This window comes from Metarhizium brunneum, chromosome 1 (assembly GCF_013426205.1).
Source record: "Metarhizium brunneum chromosome 1, complete sequence".
NCBI classification, from domain to species: domain Eukaryota; kingdom Fungi; phylum Ascomycota; class Sordariomycetes; order Hypocreales; family Clavicipitaceae; genus Metarhizium; species Metarhizium brunneum.
The window spans coordinates 895,942-912,972 of record NC_089422.1 but is presented as its reverse complement, the minus strand read 5'-3'; the positions used below and the strand labels follow the sequence as shown (position 1 = coordinate 912,972).

General features: G+C 54.5%; 6 protein-coding genes across 6 annotated transcripts; 3 read left to right on the top strand and 3 right to left on the bottom strand.

Moving 5' to 3' along the window:
* Nucleotides 1-1,950: 1,950 nt before the first annotated feature.
* On the bottom strand, nt 1,951-3,515 carry fmo1_0 (Thiol-specific monooxygenase; the record flags this gene model as incomplete). Its single annotated transcript, XM_014687320.1, has 3 exons — nt 1,951-2,679; nt 2,752-3,325; nt 3,376-3,515. The coding sequence occupies 3 exons, from the start codon at nt 3,513-3,515 to the stop codon at nt 1,951-1,953; spliced, it is 1,443 nt and encodes a 480-aa protein (XP_014542806.1).
* Nucleotides 3,516-4,007: 492 nt separating this feature from the next.
* G6M90_00g002760 (uncharacterized protein) lies at nt 4,008-5,894 on the top strand (the record flags this gene model as incomplete). Its single annotated transcript, XM_014687321.1, has 6 exons — nt 4,008-4,120; nt 4,193-4,761; nt 4,832-5,138; nt 5,221-5,532; nt 5,612-5,683; nt 5,738-5,894. The coding sequence occupies 6 exons, from the start codon at nt 4,008-4,010 to the stop codon at nt 5,892-5,894; spliced, it is 1,530 nt and encodes a 509-aa protein (XP_014542807.1).
* Nucleotides 5,895-6,961: 1,067 nt separating this feature from the next.
* On the bottom strand, nt 6,962-7,794 carry NUO20 (NADH-ubiquinone oxidoreductase 20 subunit; the record flags this gene model as incomplete). Its single annotated transcript, XM_014687322.1, has 4 exons — nt 6,962-7,099; nt 7,161-7,293; nt 7,418-7,645; nt 7,775-7,794. The coding sequence occupies 4 exons, from the start codon at nt 7,792-7,794 to the stop codon at nt 6,962-6,964; spliced, it is 519 nt and encodes a 172-aa protein (XP_014542808.1).
* Nucleotides 7,795-8,226: 432 nt separating this feature from the next.
* On the top strand, nt 8,227-9,359 carry NUP57 (Nucleoporin NUP57; the record flags this gene model as incomplete). The annotated part of the gene is made up of 3 exons (XM_014687323.1): nt 8,227-8,476; nt 8,535-9,178; nt 9,246-9,359. The coding sequence occupies 3 exons, from the start codon at nt 8,227-8,229 to the stop codon at nt 9,357-9,359; spliced, it is 1,008 nt and encodes a 335-aa protein (XP_014542809.1).
* Nucleotides 9,360-11,495: 2,136 nt separating this feature from the next.
* gcvP (Glycine dehydrogenase) lies at nt 11,496-14,837 on the top strand (the record flags this gene model as incomplete). The annotated part of the gene is made up of 3 exons (XM_014687324.1): nt 11,496-14,139; nt 14,202-14,720; nt 14,776-14,837. 3 exons carry the CDS (start codon nt 11,496-11,498, stop codon nt 14,835-14,837), a joined length of 3,225 nt encoding a protein of 1,074 aa, XP_014542810.1.
* Nucleotides 14,838-15,331: 494 nt separating this feature from the next.
* On the bottom strand, nt 15,332-16,792 carry G6M90_00g002720 (uncharacterized protein; the record flags this gene model as incomplete). Its single annotated transcript, XM_014687325.1, has 1 exon — nt 15,332-16,792. One exon carries the CDS (start codon nt 16,790-16,792, stop codon nt 15,332-15,334), a length of 1,461 nt encoding a protein of 486 aa, XP_014542811.1.
* Nucleotides 16,793-17,031: the final 239 nt, after the last annotated feature.

The window sequence follows — 17,031 nt, the reverse complement described above, 5'->3', positions numbered from 1 at the left end:
TCACGGAGTGGTCGTGGCCTTTTTTCCCTTGCTTGTCATCTCCGCCAGCTGACTCTTCGGCCTTGTCACTGTTGAAATGAGGCAAGGATCGTGGTACACCCAGATGCGAGCCCTCCCTCCGTGTTGTATAACTTGTATGTGTACAAGGCGCCATGCCCCTTACCGTCCGTCGGACACGACATCAGATGAGGCATGTCGGCTTTCTGCTACACTCCAACCCCTGTTGAACTGACCACCCGCGACTTTATAAGGGGGTATATAATTAATGAAGCGTATTATTTTTAAATAAAAGCTAAGAGGAAGAAATATCGTGTTTTCTAAGGGAAAAGACGAAAATCACCTGTTTGATATGAAGATTTTATTATTAACCTTGTAAAATTATCAATAATAAGGCCGCCTCACTTGATTCATCTTGTTAGGTCCCGGATGGTGAGCTAAACACGGGTTAGAGTGTATGCATGTGCCCTCACATGAACTTCATCATACCAATTGACCCAATGACTAATCTCAAACAACAAAACACTTGACTTGCCGGCATTCCGACCCGTCATTTAACCCCATCAAATTACTGACAAGCTGTGCCCATCCCAAACCCCGAAATCTGCCCCTGCTCCTCCGTACTTCGCGTCGGGATAATGGCCGGAAATGGCTCTGCATAGTCGTCATCTCCGTCCTTTCACATCAACACAGCAAGGATTCCTAGCATACACCCCAAGCATCCAGTAACGGTCTGGTGTGATACCTTGACTTTACCTCCGCATGCCATTGCCGCCGAGGCCCAACAAGCGGACCTCATCTTAACAGACAGCGCCATCTCGTTTCACAACGGTCTCCACCGCGATGGCTGGGTTTCATCTCATGTACAGGGCCAGGAAAAAAAAATCTGGCGTCCAGTAGGAACACAGACCGATTGGATGGGATGGTTTTCATCGCCGTGATTGACGATCGATGTTCATCGGGCGGGAAGTGAGACAGTGGGTATGTACAGGGACCGCATGTTGAGCGATATTTGACCAAAGGAGATGCTACACGATGCTACACCAGCGAATTAGAGCGCGGCATCTTGTGTTCAGTGTATCATGTCTATGCTCCGTACTCTGTAATTCGCGCAACATTGGTCGTGACGGGGCGGGATTTCGCGATTCCGATGTCTTTGCTGTCCCTGTTGCATGGGTGGTTGGTTGGTGTAGGGTAGCTAGCTGGCGTTGGGGAGGTGAAGTAACTGTTCAGGGTGAAAACGTGGGCGAATTCACGAAGATGCGTGATAATGTATGGATTGGGATGTGTATCTGGCCTTTTTTCTTACTGTGAGCTTAGGCTTCTTGGTAGGTCAATTGTATTTATTTTCATGTAAGTTTATTATTGTTGTGATGGTCTGGCCGAAAGCCTGAACTTGTCTGTGGAGGTGGCTGTGTAGTCTATAAGCCGGCTGATATCAGACAACATACCACGCAGGATGTAAAAAGCGTAGCAGATGCGGCCAGGGACATGAAACGGCGGCGGCTACCCAAACAGCCAGGGTGATTATTGCAACTCCCTATTTCGTCTGAAATTATTGGAAATAAGAGGGACTGGTGATTCCACTCCGTGGATAAGGGCATTGGAGGAAGTTGCTCACTGCGGAGCTGCAAACGCACCACTCGTGATAGTAGTAATGAGTTAAATGTACTCTGTACCGAATCGGTGATTTGAGTCCATGGTTCTGGATTATCCTTGTTTCATGCAAGTTCGGCACTCAAAGGAGCTGGGGGAACGGAGCCGTAGCGCGGCATCATGCATAGTCTTGGTAAGATTGATGATATGCAAGTCCCTGCAAGTTCATGTGTTTACAAACCGAGCAAGATAGAGCAAAGAGCTACACATTCATACATGAAAAGAAAGAGAGAGAGAAACAGACAGACAGAGGGCGTCTTGCCGCTAATCTCACACTGTCCGCCCAATACGCAACTTCTACAGCTTCGCATCCAGCGTCCTTGTCGAGCCAGCCCCGGCGGCCGCTTTGTTATGTCGTCGCCACATGTCCTTACGAAGCTCGTGGCCGTCGAGGAACTCTCTGAACCACTCCCGTCTAAACCTGGGTAGCTTCCTGCCAACGCCAGGCTCGCCCGCTCCCGCCAAACCTCGCAGGCTCTCAAAGTAGTCTTCGAAATCCGGGAAAAGGAGAGAAAACCTGGCCCCGTCTCCACGCCTGCTGATCCTGTCCGCCTCCCACCGTCGCATCTCATCCAGCCGGGGCAGCGGCGCCGCGCGGTTCGCCAACAGCCTCGCCACGTAGACGGCCTGCCACTCAAAGACCTTGAAGGTCAAGCCGGCGTGCACGGCGCCGACAAAGAGCAGAGTCGGGTCGTGCTGCCAGACGATATGCTGCCACAGGTCGGGGACCCGATTGCTGCGAACGGGCACCTGCGGTAGGAACGGGAGCGTCCAGCTGTATCCGGTGCCGAAAACGATGTAGTCGACGTCGGGGATGGTCTTGTTGTCCACCAAGAGTACCGTGCGACCTTGCACCTTGGCTATGGACGGCAGCTTCTCGATCTTTGGGTGCTCAAAGGCTTCTCCGCCAAAGTAGCCGTTGAGATTGTGCCCGATGGTGATGGCGTGGACTGGGAACGCGGCCGAGTCGGCCAGGTCGAATGCTATATCTGCCGCTGAGACCGAGGCCCCGACAACCACGACTCGCTGCGACCAACGGCCCCGTTAGTGATTCGTCCGTTCCCAAGGTCGAGTTGGAGTTTCGACGAGCCGGCCTACCTTGTTCCTGAACTTGTCCTTTCCACGAAAGTGTTTGCTGTGCATGACGCTGCCGGGACGGGACTTCTCAAACTGCTCCAAGCCCTCAATGGCGGGGATATAAGGCACCGAGTAATGGCCGCTCGCGACGACGACGGCGTCGAACCACTCTGTCCACCAGTAGTCGCTGTCTTTGCCCTCCTTGCGTAGCGTCACCTTCCACTCGGACCCAATCTTGTCCACTCGCTCGACTGTGGTGCTGAACGAGATGAGGTCCTCGTAGCCGTTGCGCTCGCACAAGCCAGTTATATAAGACCTCACCACCGCCCAATGGCGGAACGGCGAGCCGTCTCCGTAAAGAGCTCGTGTTCGCTCGCTAATGTCTGCGGGAAAGGGCTCCTGGGAGAATTGCATGGGCAGATGGCTGATATTGGTCTCGAGGTACGGGTAAACCGACGATTCGGTAAACCGTGGCTGGTCCGACTTGGGAGTAAAGGCAGGCAGAGTTTCCGGAAGGGCAATCGGAGCATCGGCTGTCCTGTCCGCCAGTGACTTGAAATCCGACAGCGTGGGAGGCGGCAACGTGTCGCCGACCCTGCTCCTCGTCAATGGGAATCGAGACCGAGACCGAAGCTATTCACGTACCAGCAGCCCCCCGGACGCTCTCTCCGCTCAAACACACGGATCAGATCAAACGTCTTCTCTTTGGCAAGGGCGTCAAGAGCAATCGCGCCCGCTGGGCCGGCTCCAATGACGGCAACACGCTTGACAGTTACACCAGGCATATTGTATAGACTCTAGATGCGCGGGTTGCAAGTCGTCAAGTTGGGCGCTGGCTGGAGCAGGTCGCACATTTCAATGCCGACTAGAACACCACGGCCACCCGGGAGACTGGAAGCTTTATGCGAGTGCCCATGTCCCTGCAAGCAAGCTATCACTGAGCTTCATCACGCCATCGCTTCAACGACAATGCTTCCCCACTGTTCGCTCGAATATCGGCGATGTCATTCGCGCGCAGTGCAAATCTTTGGAATCATGGTGATTCTTGTAAAATATACCTATCCTTATCGGTAGGGCCAAGCAATTGCGTGATGAAGACGGCATGTCGGTTTGGGTTGCCGAATAAACTACTGGGGAAGCCTGCCACGCAATGCATGAATAGCGCCGCCGGCAACAGTTATTAAACGGCCGAGATGCTCACAACTATAGTTGTATTTCACCGAATGCATACCGCTTATTCTTTTCCCAGGGGAGCCTTTTATTGTCCTTGAGAAACAATGGCCAGAGTACGGGTGGAAAAGGCGGTTGTCGAGGATAGCTCGTCCGCCGAGCAAGGCAACCCAGACGGACGACAATGGGATCCAAAGCTAGAGAAGCAAGCGCTGTGGAAGTGAGCCAGAATATTCTGACATCAACCGCGTTTCGCGGACAAAAGGATTCTGAACGAGCTGACATGCTTCAGAGTCGACTGTTCCGTGCTGGCTCTCCTGTTCCTCGGCCTCCTAGTCTTTCAACTCGACCGCATGAACCTGGCCAGCGCCCTGACAGGAGGTTTCGCCAAAGATATCGGCATCAGCCAAGACACAATCAACCTCGGCAACCAACTCATGTTCATGGGCATTGTCGTCCTCGAAATCCCGTGCAACATGGCTCTGCAACGAGTGAGCAAACACACCAGCCCCAAGCAGCAACAGCCCGACTCAGATACTGACTCGAGCCAGTTTGGACCGCGAAAGTGGATGGCCGCCCAGGTCTTCATGTTTGGCGTCGTGGCAACCATGCAGGTCTTCCTCCGCAGCCGCACCGGCTTCCTGCTGGTACGCCTCATTCTTGGCCTGAGCGAAGCGGGCTACATCCCCGGGGCCGTGTACACCTTGTCAACCTGGTATCGCAAGCGGGAGCTGTCCCGAAGAGTCGCCATTCTCTTCTTTGGCATGTTTGGCGGCAATGCCATCAGTCCCCTCTTGGCGTCTGGTATTCTGAAGCTAGACAATGCCCGTGGCCTCCGTGGTTGGCAATGGCTTTTCATGCGTGAGGCCCTCCCCCCAAAAAGCAAAACAAATCGTGAGAAGCTAAGCAAAGACTTAAACAACGGCATTAGTTGAAGGGCTGTTCACCGTTTGCGTCTCGTTCCTCTTTCTCTTCTTCCTCCCTGGCTCTCCCGACGAGCCTGGGCCGCTCATAGGCCGTGGGATTATTCGCATTTCCAAAGACGAACAGGTCCTTCTACAGAACCGCATTGAAGACGACGACGCGGAAAAGCGGCCAGGGGCCCAAGGGCTGGAAATACCGTGGAGGCTCGTCTGGCGCACTGTCAAGCACTACCGTCGCTGGCCGCACTATGTGTCGACGTTTGCCGTGTTTTCGACCTGGAGCCCCTTGACGACTTATACGCCGTCAATCATCATGTAAGGTGAAAAACACCGAGTCGAAATGCCACGTAAAGCATGTCGCTTCTCGAGTTCGGAAACCGCTGACGAAAAAGAGCAGGGCTCTTGGCTTCGACCGCATTGCAGCCAACGCTCTCGCGGCCGTGGGCGCCTCTCTAGCCCTCATTGTTGTCTTCCTATTCGCGTACATGAGCGACAGGACGAACCTGCGAGGCGGGTCTGTGATTGCCGCCCACGTCTGCTACCTCGTTACCTTGGTTGTGGCTCGCCAGGTTCATCCTCTTGTTGGCAAGTGGTCTCGCTGGGGCTTGTGGACTGCGGTGAACAGCTTCGCCGTTGGCTATCATCCAGTTCATAATACTTGGGTTCAGCTGAACTGCAGGGAGCCGGGGGAGCGGAGCATTGCTATTGCGTGAGAATGAAACCCTCTCCCGTGTTGAACAAACTGTGTCTAGACCGTTGAGAACTTGAGAATGCTGACTTCGTTGCAGCATGTGGGTCATGTCTGCCATCAGCGGGTTGATGGTAGGAACTCAATACTTCCGTGCCGGTGATGTCCCATTGTAAGATCTTGCGATACTTAATTTGGTCTGGGAGATGCTGAAACCTTCTTGTAGTTATCGGACTGGGCTTCGCACCATGATCATCATGGTATCGGTTGGCATCGTCTTTGCCGCTCTCCAGGAGGCTATCTATATCATACATAACCGGAGGGTGGCGCAGGGGAAGAATCGGGGTAGAAATGGTTCGCCCCCAATGATATATGTGCCGTAGAGGAAAAGGAGAGGTAGGTATAGAGGAAATGAGTATATGAGAGCCATGGATGGGCCAGACGAACCAATAGATGATGGTAAAGAGTGGCTTCGCGCGTCAGAAACAGCGGGTAGATAGAAATAAGCTTCATCAGAAAGAACCAATGCTGCATACTGCCTAGAAGGGTTATGCTGGAGCTGTGTGAGGGAATCGCACCGCGAGAGAAAGCCCCAGAAGTATACCTTGGTCTCTGGAAGTCAGCACGACTTTTATCCATACAAATGGTTACCTTTAGTGCTGGATTCAACGAAATTTATTCGCAATGCCCACCGAGTTGTAATTAGAGTTTGAACTTGGGTAGAAGCCTCTTGGAACATGCCATGCCGACCATGTCGGATTCGCGCATATGAGTTGCTATTGTGGAATGATCTGCAGAAACAAAGAGTCAAAATCATATGCAGCTTCGGAAAGATATCCGCGTAATGTTGGTATTTTGCATGTCCCTTGAAACATTTGCAGACCTTGACCAGAGGACGCACAGTCGTTAACACACAAAGTTCCCATGGCCACTTTGTGATTTTGGAGTTGCACTTGGCCCCAATAGCCAGTACTTGACTCATGACAAGGTATATCGCAAGCATGGCCAACTCGTATTCATTTGACCTAGAAGAAAAGGATGAGGAAAGCTTCCAAGTATTGCAATATCTAAGAGACAGAAAGAGGCTCTCTACAACATACCACATGACATGGGCTGTTCCCAACCGCACCTGGCAATAGCGTAAGGGCACTTAGTTGCCAAGTTTCAGCGGACGGATGCTTGCACTCGTCTACCAACCGTTGCATGCTGCATTCGCGTATATACAGCGGATGACTGCAAAGCATACGTTGATATATCTGTACAGAGGATAGCACGAACCTCACAAACAGCCTTGAACCGAGCTGGTAACGAAACCTATATGCCAGATGGTGCCTTTCGTCAAAACCATGGGGTCCCTCGTCGAGCACAACAGGACACTGCTCAAGAAAGAACGATTCGTCCAATTGGTTAAAATATACACGGTGTATCTAACAAATCTACTCCTAGCCACTTATTGCTTCGCGTCCTGTCCCGCAATAAAGGGTTTGCCATCCCCAGGTCCAATGCGAACATCAGAAAATATCTGCTTTGGCCTCAATTCGACCGGGGTAACGTTCTTGGGCTGGTCGGGAATCTTCTTCTCGAGTTTCTAAACCAGCAGAATTAGTTAATTGCCGTGAAAGTATGCATATTCACACAGGGTCGCCTACCAGGTTATCAAAGACACACTTGTTCAGCTTCCACTCGGCAGGACGACACTGCCAAAGCTGTTGATTTCTGTCGTCCAGACACTCCCAGTGCTTGCGGAACTCGGCGAGGCAGTGGGTGTTGATGTCCGTGAGTCTGCTGCATTGTCAGCTTGCTGTGTCTTGTTTCCTCGTGCGACCATCTAATCAGCCTGCGATGAAATGGCCGCTAGAATTGGGATAATGAATGGTCTCATTGAGTTCTAGGTTTGAGAACGTACACGCTTTGAGCGCAGCGAGTCACCCGACGACCCTCCTTCATGCAGTCAAACTCGCCACGGCCGGGGTTCTCCGTTTTGCACTGCATGTAGTCATCGTTGTAGTCGCGGCATCGGGCGCCGATGAAGAAAGATGCCGACAAGAGAGGCGCGGAGCTGGCACCAATCTCCTTGACAGCAGGGACGTTGTCAGGGAGCGGCGTGGTGTCGATGAGGACTTCCTGATGGAACCTACAGTCGAGTGGTTAGCCAGAGAGCGCTTTCGTCCTTTTGCCTCCAACGCCATTTTGAAGCATCCCGCTAAACGCCGATATGCTCAATCAGACAGCGGGAGGGAGAGAGCCGAGCCAGAAGACATACTGAGATCGTCGGGTCGCCATGTTGTCTGTGTTGGGGGCTGCCCGTTCGTCGAACCGAGAATGAGTTGCTGAGTTGGTGCGATCGCTGGATGGGAATTTGGAGTGAGGTTGGAATTGGCGGCCTGTGATTGGTTGCAAGGTGGAGACAAGGCCGACCTGGCACACGAGGCGCCTGCCCGAGATGTGGATGCGCGGCTGTAGCTAGAAGTTTGGTCTGTTTTGGCAGAGCGCGACAATAAAAAAGCTGCGCAGAGACGAGGCGAGCAACGACCAGCTCTCAGCCGTGCCCCAACGCCCAAGAGTCTGACCTGTACATATTCCACGACCTCACGACCCCTGGAGATAGCCGAGAAATACCATCGTCTGCACGCTGCAAGTTTCGCAACGCCCAAATTTGCACCCCCAATCCCTCGGTGAGCTCGACTAGAGCAACACCGCGAAAAATCCGTCGCCATGTCGTTCTTCGGCCAGCCCAAGCCAATGGGCTCCGGTGGCTTTTTTGGTCAATCGCAAGCTACACAACAGGCACAGCCGGCGCAGCAGACAGGCAGCGTCTTCGGCCAGACCATGGGTAGCCAGCAACCCGGCGCACTAGGCAATTCAATGATGGCACAGCAACAGCAAGTTCAACAAATGCCGGCTTTGGCTCAGTCACAAGCCCAGCTATCAAGTTCGCTGTGGCAGCCCGGCAAAGAAACACCACGTAGGCTTCTCCATCCGAGTCTCCTTGACACTCACCGCCAAAACTGACTTGCCTCCAGACCAAAAACCAATCCTCGATCAGATTAAACTCGTCACCGAGAAATGGGACCCTGCAAACCCAAGCTGTGTCTTTAAGCACTACTTCTACAACAAAGTCGACGAAGCCCATATCCCCTTCTACAAGCCCCAACCCCACGAGGACCCTCGCGAATGGGAAGAAGCCCTACAGAACAAACCCGCCCCAGGATTCATGCCTGTCCTCTGCTCAGGGTACACTGGCGTTGCGGACCGTCTCAAGACACAGAAGCGCGCCATTTCCGAATTCAACACACGTCTGCACCAGGTCAACGGTAGTCTGGACGCCATCTTGCAGCGACACGAGCTGGAGACGGAGGTGCGGGCCCTGGCGGCGCGAAGACGACAGACGGCCATTAGCGAGAGATGCTTGGCCCTAGCGGCCAAAGTACAGATTTTGAGGAACCGCGGGTACGCATTGAGTGGCGACGAGGACGACCTCAAGAATCGGCTGCAGACGTTGGAGCGTGAGGTGCAGGACCCTGCGCTGGGAGCTAGGGAGGAAGAGCTATGGAGTAGGTTGATTGTGCTGAGAGGGTACTCGGATCGCTTGAATAAAGAATTGGATAAGCCTGCTGGCCAAGACGGCGAGGGTTTGGACCCGGAGACCGAGGCCAAGGCAAAGAGGGTACGTTTTGTCATTGCTCTACATCACGGGATTATTGCCAACAGACAGTTACTGACTGGGATTATAGGTTCTCGAAGACTACGAGAAGCAGCTGCAACATCTGAAGAAAGAACTGGAGGCGCTTGGTGTCGATTTCGAGGAGTGGGAGAAGAGCCGCAACGCTAGCTTGAAATCGAGATGATACAACGGGATTGAGGCGCGATGATCACGGAGCGTTTGACAAGGGAATTGGGTTTGCTATCGAGTTACTAGGAAATTTTTGTACAATGCGATTCGGAAATAGAGAGGTGGTCGATAGACGCACTGCATGGCTTGGCAGAGGTGTTGGATTGAATGGACTAAAATCGATCTTGGACTTTGACATTAACGCCTCACTGAAAAGTCGTAGAGAGCCGTTTGCCGAACAAGCTTGGACTGGATGAGCTTCAACGGGCTTCATCCACCATGGTAGCGCATGACACAGCCTCGTTAAATTTTGTTTGAATATTCTATTTTGGTGGCCAGGCGGAACGGCCACCTCGACGTCTAAATCGTAGTTATTTTATGTGGTACAAGGTATTCTATACAGGCATCCCATCCAAGAAAAGAGCTATGCCCCCTAATATCGTACACGCAGATTATGGCCCTTGGCGTATCGTTACCGCGCTTCAACGCAGGCTTGTTTGTCGGAGGGCGATGACAAAATTTCCCACAATCCTTTCGAGTTTTGCCGTGGTAGACGGTGGGCGAATTCAAAAGATTCTGCTAGCCATGTCGATAGCAAACGGGGCTGAGAATTGGTCAGCACTCAATGTCACAATGGCCAACACAACCAGGAGCCTGTCCAGACTCCTTCTCAACCGGGTGAAACATACAGAGATACAACATGAAAGCGGTAGCCACGACTTGCTGCACGGTAAAGGTAGCCTCAGCTTCCATGGCGCGGATCTCCTCGGGAGACTGCTGTGGGGGGGCAACTGGATGGCATCAATAAAAAAAGCACGTCAACTCGGGCTATTACCCAACCGATTACCCAATGTTTAGGTACGGCGTGGACTAGAGGGAACGCGGGGTGGTGCGGTCAAGGGCGGCAGACGTACATCCTCCAAACATTTTTGCAATTTGGCTTGTCGATGCTCGAGGGAGAAAAGAGTCGGGTGATTCGTTGCCCCAGGATTTTGTCTGGGAGCCCGTGGTATTTACGTAAAAAAAGGACGACTTCGGAGACGAGGTGGTGTTGCAGTCGGGGAGCTGGTACGCCAGAGTGGAAAATTTATGATGTGACTAAGGGAGTGGATGCGGCCGTAAGAGGCAGCTAGAGTCGCACAGCGTCGGCCCCGTTCGGTCCGATTGATTGGCTGCTTCTTCTGTCCTCGGTGCAAAGGCGCGCTGGCGGGCATGCGCTGGGTTGGAGGAAAGCGGTCACCTGGTTGAGCCATGACTGGTGGGTTGGCGGGCGGATCTACACATTGTACCTGGATGGAACCATTCATCTATTCTATTGTAGTTGGACGCTGGGTTGCAGTGCGCTGCAAGCAAACACGGGCTGTAACATTGACAACATTGAACATTTGAACACTTGACCAGACATTGACTTCAAATGTTCCAAGACGGGAACAGCCTCAGCAGAAGTCCAGTGACATGTTGGGGGAGGGAAGGAGCGCCTGGGGCATGATTTTGCGGGAAAGAGGCCCACTGGGGAACCACTTGACTGCCTGGGGAAGCGCAGACTTGACTTGAAATGTCTGGTTTCAAGTCCTCTACACGTCGCAAGCTTGGCCACGCGCGGTGGCATGTTCAGTGGTGCTGCGATAACAGCGTGGACCGCCAATCCGCGTTGGCTGTGGAGAGTCGGCTGGCCGATGGGGGCGACGAAAAAAATCCCTGCACTAGCCGACAAAGCGGGAACCGGCGACACAAGATGTCATGGCAAGGTTCTTTGGATTCTCCGGTTCTTTAGTAGCCGCGTACGGAGTGCCGTTTATCTTTTTACCTTTCTTCTCCCCGTGAACCTTCTCCTTCTCCTTCACCCATTGCATCGACAACCTTGCTTGCTTGCCTTCACTTTTGTCGTGGGAAGCTGCAGAGAGCATACTTTCTGTCTTGCCTGCCATCAACAGCTCGGCTGCCATCGTCTCACTGGTCGCCACTTGGGCCGCGCGCCTCGGACTCTTGCCCGTCGTGGGACAGGTCAAGCTTCCGACTGTCGGCCTGGAAAAAAATCAAAAATCGCCCAAGGGCCTTGAGGATATTGACTCTTCCTTGATAAAAGGAGCCTGTGTTCTCCTGCTATCCCAAGAAGCCCAACGCACAGCGCTCGCAACGTCCCTCAGCAGCAATGGCCTCGAGACTAGCTCTCCGAGGTGCGCCGCTGCGCTCCTCGACCGCGGTTGTTAGCCGCGCTGCGCTGCCAGCCGGTGCCACCTCATCGACCACATCCGCCAGCTTCGTCGCCGTTGCGCGCGCTCCTGTTGCACGCTTCGCTGCCGCTCGCTGTTTCTCTCAGACCTCCCGGGCCGCGAGCTCCAAGGCTCAGCTGGACTCGATTCGCAAGGACCCGGCCTATCTTGACATGCAGAAGACCAGTGACGAACACCCTGAGCCATGGATGGACTTCACTGCACGACACATTGGTCCTCGCGACGAGGACATCCCCGCCATGCTCAAGCAATTAGGCTCTGGCGTTGAGTCTCTGGAGGCTTTTGTCGCTCAGGTCATTCCTGAGGACATTATGCTACCTCCCCAGAAGAAGATCCAGCCCAAGACGTACAGCGAGTCTGGCGTAGCCGAGCTCTTCAAAGCTATGCATGCCCAGAACGAAATCCACACCTGGATGAACGGTGGTGGTTACTACCCCGTGGAGATCCCCGGCGTCATCAAGCGAAACATTCTCGAGAATCCCGCCTGGTATACCAGCTACACGCCTTACCAGGCCGAGATTAGCCAGGGCCGTCTGCAGTCGTTGCTCAACTTCCAGACCATGGTTTCTGACCTCACCGGTCTACCTGTTGCTAATGCCAGTTTGCTCGACGAGGGTACCGCCGCCGCCGAGGCCATGACCATGTCTCTCAGCAACCTTTCCACTTCTCGTGCTAAGCGCCCTGGAAAGACCTATGTTGTCTCTCATCTCGTCCACAATGCAACCTTCGAGGTCATGCAAGGCCGTGCCGAGGGCTTTGGCATTCGTCTTGAGTTGATGGATTTGTCCGCACCCGATGCTATCCAAAAGATTCAGGCTCTCGGTGACGACCTGGTTGGTGTCCTCGCCCAGTATCCTGATACCAACGGCGGTGTTGGCGACTTCCGCGAGCTGGTCGATGTAGCCCACAAGCAGGGCACCCTCTTCAGCGTCGCAACGGACCTCTCTGCACTGACTCTTTTGACCCCTCCCGGTGAATGGGGTGCCGATGTTGCTTTCGGTAACTCGCAGCGATTTGGTGTTCCTCTGGGATTTGGTGGTCCCCACGCCGCCTTCATGGCCGTCAAGGAGGCCAGCAAGCGTCGTCTGCCGGGCCGCATTATTGGAGTTTCCAAGGACCGCACTGGAGGACGTGCTCTTCGTCTGGCTCTTCAAACGCGTGAACAGCACATCCGTCGTGAAAAGGCCACTAGTAACGTCTGCACTGCCCAGGCTCTCTTGGCAAACATGGCTGCCATGTACGCAATTTACCATGGACCTGCTCAGTTGAAGGAGATGGCGGTCAACAACCTTCGCCACGCTCGCATGGTCCAGTCTGCCGCTCAGCACTATGGTCTGACTGTTCCTACTGCCACTCTGGACCCCCAGGGTCGTGTTTTGTCTGACACCGTCACAATCAGCTTCGATGACCCCAAGGTGTGCCAGACACTCCGAAAGGAGCTTCTGGAGCGAGGAATCAGCGGAGGCAAGGCCTGGACTAGCAGCGAAGTTGTTCTAGCCGTTCCCACCACGTTTACCCTGGATACATATGTTCGCATCGTCGATGCTTTCCAGGCTGTTGCCAAAAAGAATCATACCGACCGCAATTTAGACGTTGCTAACAAGTTCTGGACTGAGGGTTGGAAGCCGACTCTGGACAAAATTGTCAAGGACATCCCGCAAGTCGTCCGCCGAGAGTCTAGCTACTTGACTCACCCTGTTTTCAACTCCTACCATAGCGAGACCGAGATGCTGCGATACATCTACCAGCTGCAGTCCAAGGATCTGTCTCTGGTTCACTCCATGATTCCCCTGGGTTCTTGCACCATGAAGCTCAACGGAACAACCCAGATGGAACTCATTGGCCACGACAAGAGCTCCAACATCCACCCCCATGCCCCTGTGAGCAGCTATAAGGGATACCAGAGACTGTTCAGCGCGACTTCTGCGCAGCTAGCTGCCCTCACTGGAATGGATGCCACCTCTCTGCAACCCAACTCTGGTGCCCAGGGTGAGTTTGCTGGTCTGCGAGCTATTCGCAAGTACCACGAGCAGCAGCCTGGACCTAAGCGTGATATTTGCTTGATCCCCGTTTCCGCTCACGGTACTAATCCTGCTTCCGCCGCAATGGCCGGTATGCGCGTCGTCCCCGTCAAGTGTGACACCGTTACTGGTAACTTGGATCTCGCCGATCTCGAGGCCAAGTGCAAGAAGCACGAGAAGGAGCTCGGTGCTTTCATGGTCACCTACCCTAGTACATTCGGTGTTTTTGAGCCCGGTGTCAAGAAGGCTTGCGAAATTGTCCACGCTCACGGCGGTCAGGTCTACATGGACGGTGCCAACATGAATGCCCAGATTGGCCTTACTTCTCCAGGCGCTCTAGGTGCTGATGTGTGCCATCTCAACCTTCACAAGACTTTCTGCATTCCTCACGGCGGAGGTGGCCCTGGCATTGGCCCTATCTGTGTCAAGTCTCATCTCGAGCCTTTCCTTCCTCACAAGGACAGCCAGACTCCTGTTTCCAGCGCTTCTTTCGGCAGCGCGAGCATTGTACCCATCAGCTGGTCATACATTGCCACCATGGGTAAGCTTAATGATTCTGTATCTTTACTTTACAGTCGCGGATAATTTACTGACAAAATGCAGGTGACAAGGGTCTCCGCAAGGCCACTTCCATGGCCCTCCTCAACGCCAACTACCTCCTTGCTCGCCTCAAGGACCACTATCCCATCCTGTACACCAATGACAATGGTCGCTGTGCTCACGAATTCATCATTGACGCCCGCCCCTTCCGTGAGACGGCTGGCGTGGAGGCTATCGACATTGCCAAGCGTCTGCAGGACTACGGCTTCCACGCTCCCACCATGAGCTGGCCGGTTCCCAACACGCTCATGATTGAACCCACAGAGAGTGAGAGCAAACAGGAGCTTGACCGCTTTGCTGACGCTCTCATTAGCATCCGTTCTGAGATTCGCGAAATTGAGGATGGCAAGCAGCCTCGTCAAGGAAACGTTCTCCGCAACTCCCCGCACACCCAAAAGGATCTCCTTGTTGGCGACGGCGAGGGCAAGTGGGAGCGTCCTTACTCTCGCGAGAAGGCTGCCTACCCTCTTCCGTATCTAACGGAAAAGAAGTTCTGGCCTACGGTTACTCGTGTTGATGACAGTAAGTTATTCTCAGTCCAATACCTGTCACGAATGATCGCTTCTAACAGCCGCAGCCTACGGAGATACCAACCTCTTCTGCACATGCCCTCCCGTCGAAGACACTACTCAGTCATAGACCCTCCTCGTCATTCAATATAGTAGACTGCCTCTTGAAATTATGCGCCAAAGGGGGCAACATGCTACAGAAGCACGCATATGTCTTTTGACAATTTCAACATTCAGCAAGGATGGTGTATAATACTTTTATCTTGCGCATTAGACCGGGACACGTTTTAACATATATGTCTCTCACGAAGTACCAAGTAGTGCCTCTCTTTTTTTCTCTTGATACTTTTATGAGCCTAGGGTGTTTTGATGAGGCTTCGCTTCTTGGAATTCGCAATTCAACATTTTGGGCGTTGGGATTGGACAATGATACAACTTAGAAAAAGAAGGCTCATCTTAACAATGGGATAAATGGATTACTTGCGGGCTGGTAGAGGCCCCCTTTGTTTGCAACTTTTTTTAGGTCCCAGCGTGAAATCTATATACACTCGTACACCCGGTGACCGTCTTCGCCTTGTATCATGGCAGCGCATCTCGCGTATACATCAATCACATTAGCCATCATTAAGCCTCGAAAACAAGGGCCACACCGTCATCACCCGCCGTGACAACCCTCTCGCCCGTCTCGCCCTGCACGAAGCCAAGCACGCCGCCGCCCTCGCCATCGCCCCTGTGGCCCTTCCACTCCTTGGCAAGGCCTCTGTCCGTGGCGCCGGCCGCAGTCGTGCCCGTGGCGCCGCCGCTTCTCAAATCCCATCGGCGGACGACGCCGTCCATGCCGCAGCTCGTCAGCAGCCACGTGTTCTTGACAAACTCCAGCCTGACGACGGAGTGGTCCTCGTGCGCGCCGGCAATGTGGCGCCGCACAGCAAAGCGCCGGGTCGCGTCGTACACGCAGATGGACCCGTCGACGGAGCCGGCCGCCAGCAGCGTCGTCGGCGGGGTCGCCCCCGTCAGCGACACCGCGAGCGACTCGACGCTGTCGCCCTGCGTGTGCAGCGACGCCAGGATCTGCCCGCCGGCCGTGGCGTCGGCGGGCGACTTGCCTCGCTGCTGGGACGACGCGGGCGACAGGCGCGGCAGCGAGACGACCTTGACGGCGCCGCCTGCGCCGCCGGCCGCGACAAAGGACCCCCTGGGGTCGATGGCGATGGAGTACAGGCCGCCCTCGACCTCGAAGCGCTGGTCCTCGCCCGTCAGGGACACCACCGTCATGCCGTTTTCGCTCATGATGTTGCGCGCGGCCGCCTCGCCCCATACGTCCCAGACGTAGAGGGACGAGTCCTCCGACACCGTCGCCAGGAGGTGTCCGTCTGGCGTCCAGGCGCCGGCGGTGCAGGGCGCCATGTGGAGGAAGTAGCTCTGCACGATTTGGAGCGGGTTCGAGGCGTCGCCGGCGTCGATTGTGTACACCCATACTGAGCCGTCGGATGCGCCGAGCGCAATGGTGTTTGGGTGGTTTGGCGAGGGGCACGCCGAGATCCAGTTGACCTCCTCGACTTCCTGTGCCTCGCCTACGAGCTTCATGTCCACCGTGCCCGGGCGCACGTCCGCCTTCCAGGCCTTCATGCGGCCGTCTAGCCCGCCGCTGACGAGGAATTCGCCGCGGGGCAGCGTCCATGCGAGCGTGTTGATGGAGTCGGTGTGGCCCTCGAGGGCAAACAGGCTGTCGAGCTGTGTGCTCTTTGGTGTCACGTCAGGGTTGCTGGCGTAGCTGGCGGGCAGGACGGGCCGTGATGCGGCGGCGGATGTGTCGAAGAGCCATCCTGCGCCGGGGGCGTCGTCTTCAGGTCCTGCAGAGCCGCCGACGGCAACGAGCGACGGGTGCAAGGGGTGTTGGGCGATGGTGAAGAGGGAGTCTTGCGGGAGGTCGAAGTAGGCGATGGAGTCGTTTTGCAGCAGCACCTCTTCTTCTTCGTCTTCAGCGTCCGAGTCCATGGCGATGTCGTCGCCCGAGTTTTCAAACTCTTCAGCGGCGTCTTCGACGTCGAGGAGGTCGTCGTCCATTTCTTCCGGGTGCGACATTGTGAGTGGCTGATGCGGCCAAGTTTCGGTGCGAGGAAGATCGAGAGCTGCAGGATTGGGTGCTAGCGGCGTCTGGGCTTAAATACACTGCTTGAGCTGGAGAACAGGCGATCGAAGGCGACGGAATAAGAGTGACTTTTTTTCTGCGTGTACGGCGCTGCTTGATAAGCAGGGTCGCGGTGGGTTGGGACGGAGGGGAAAAAAAGTTGACGTCGAAGCTACCCCTCTGCCCCTCTTTG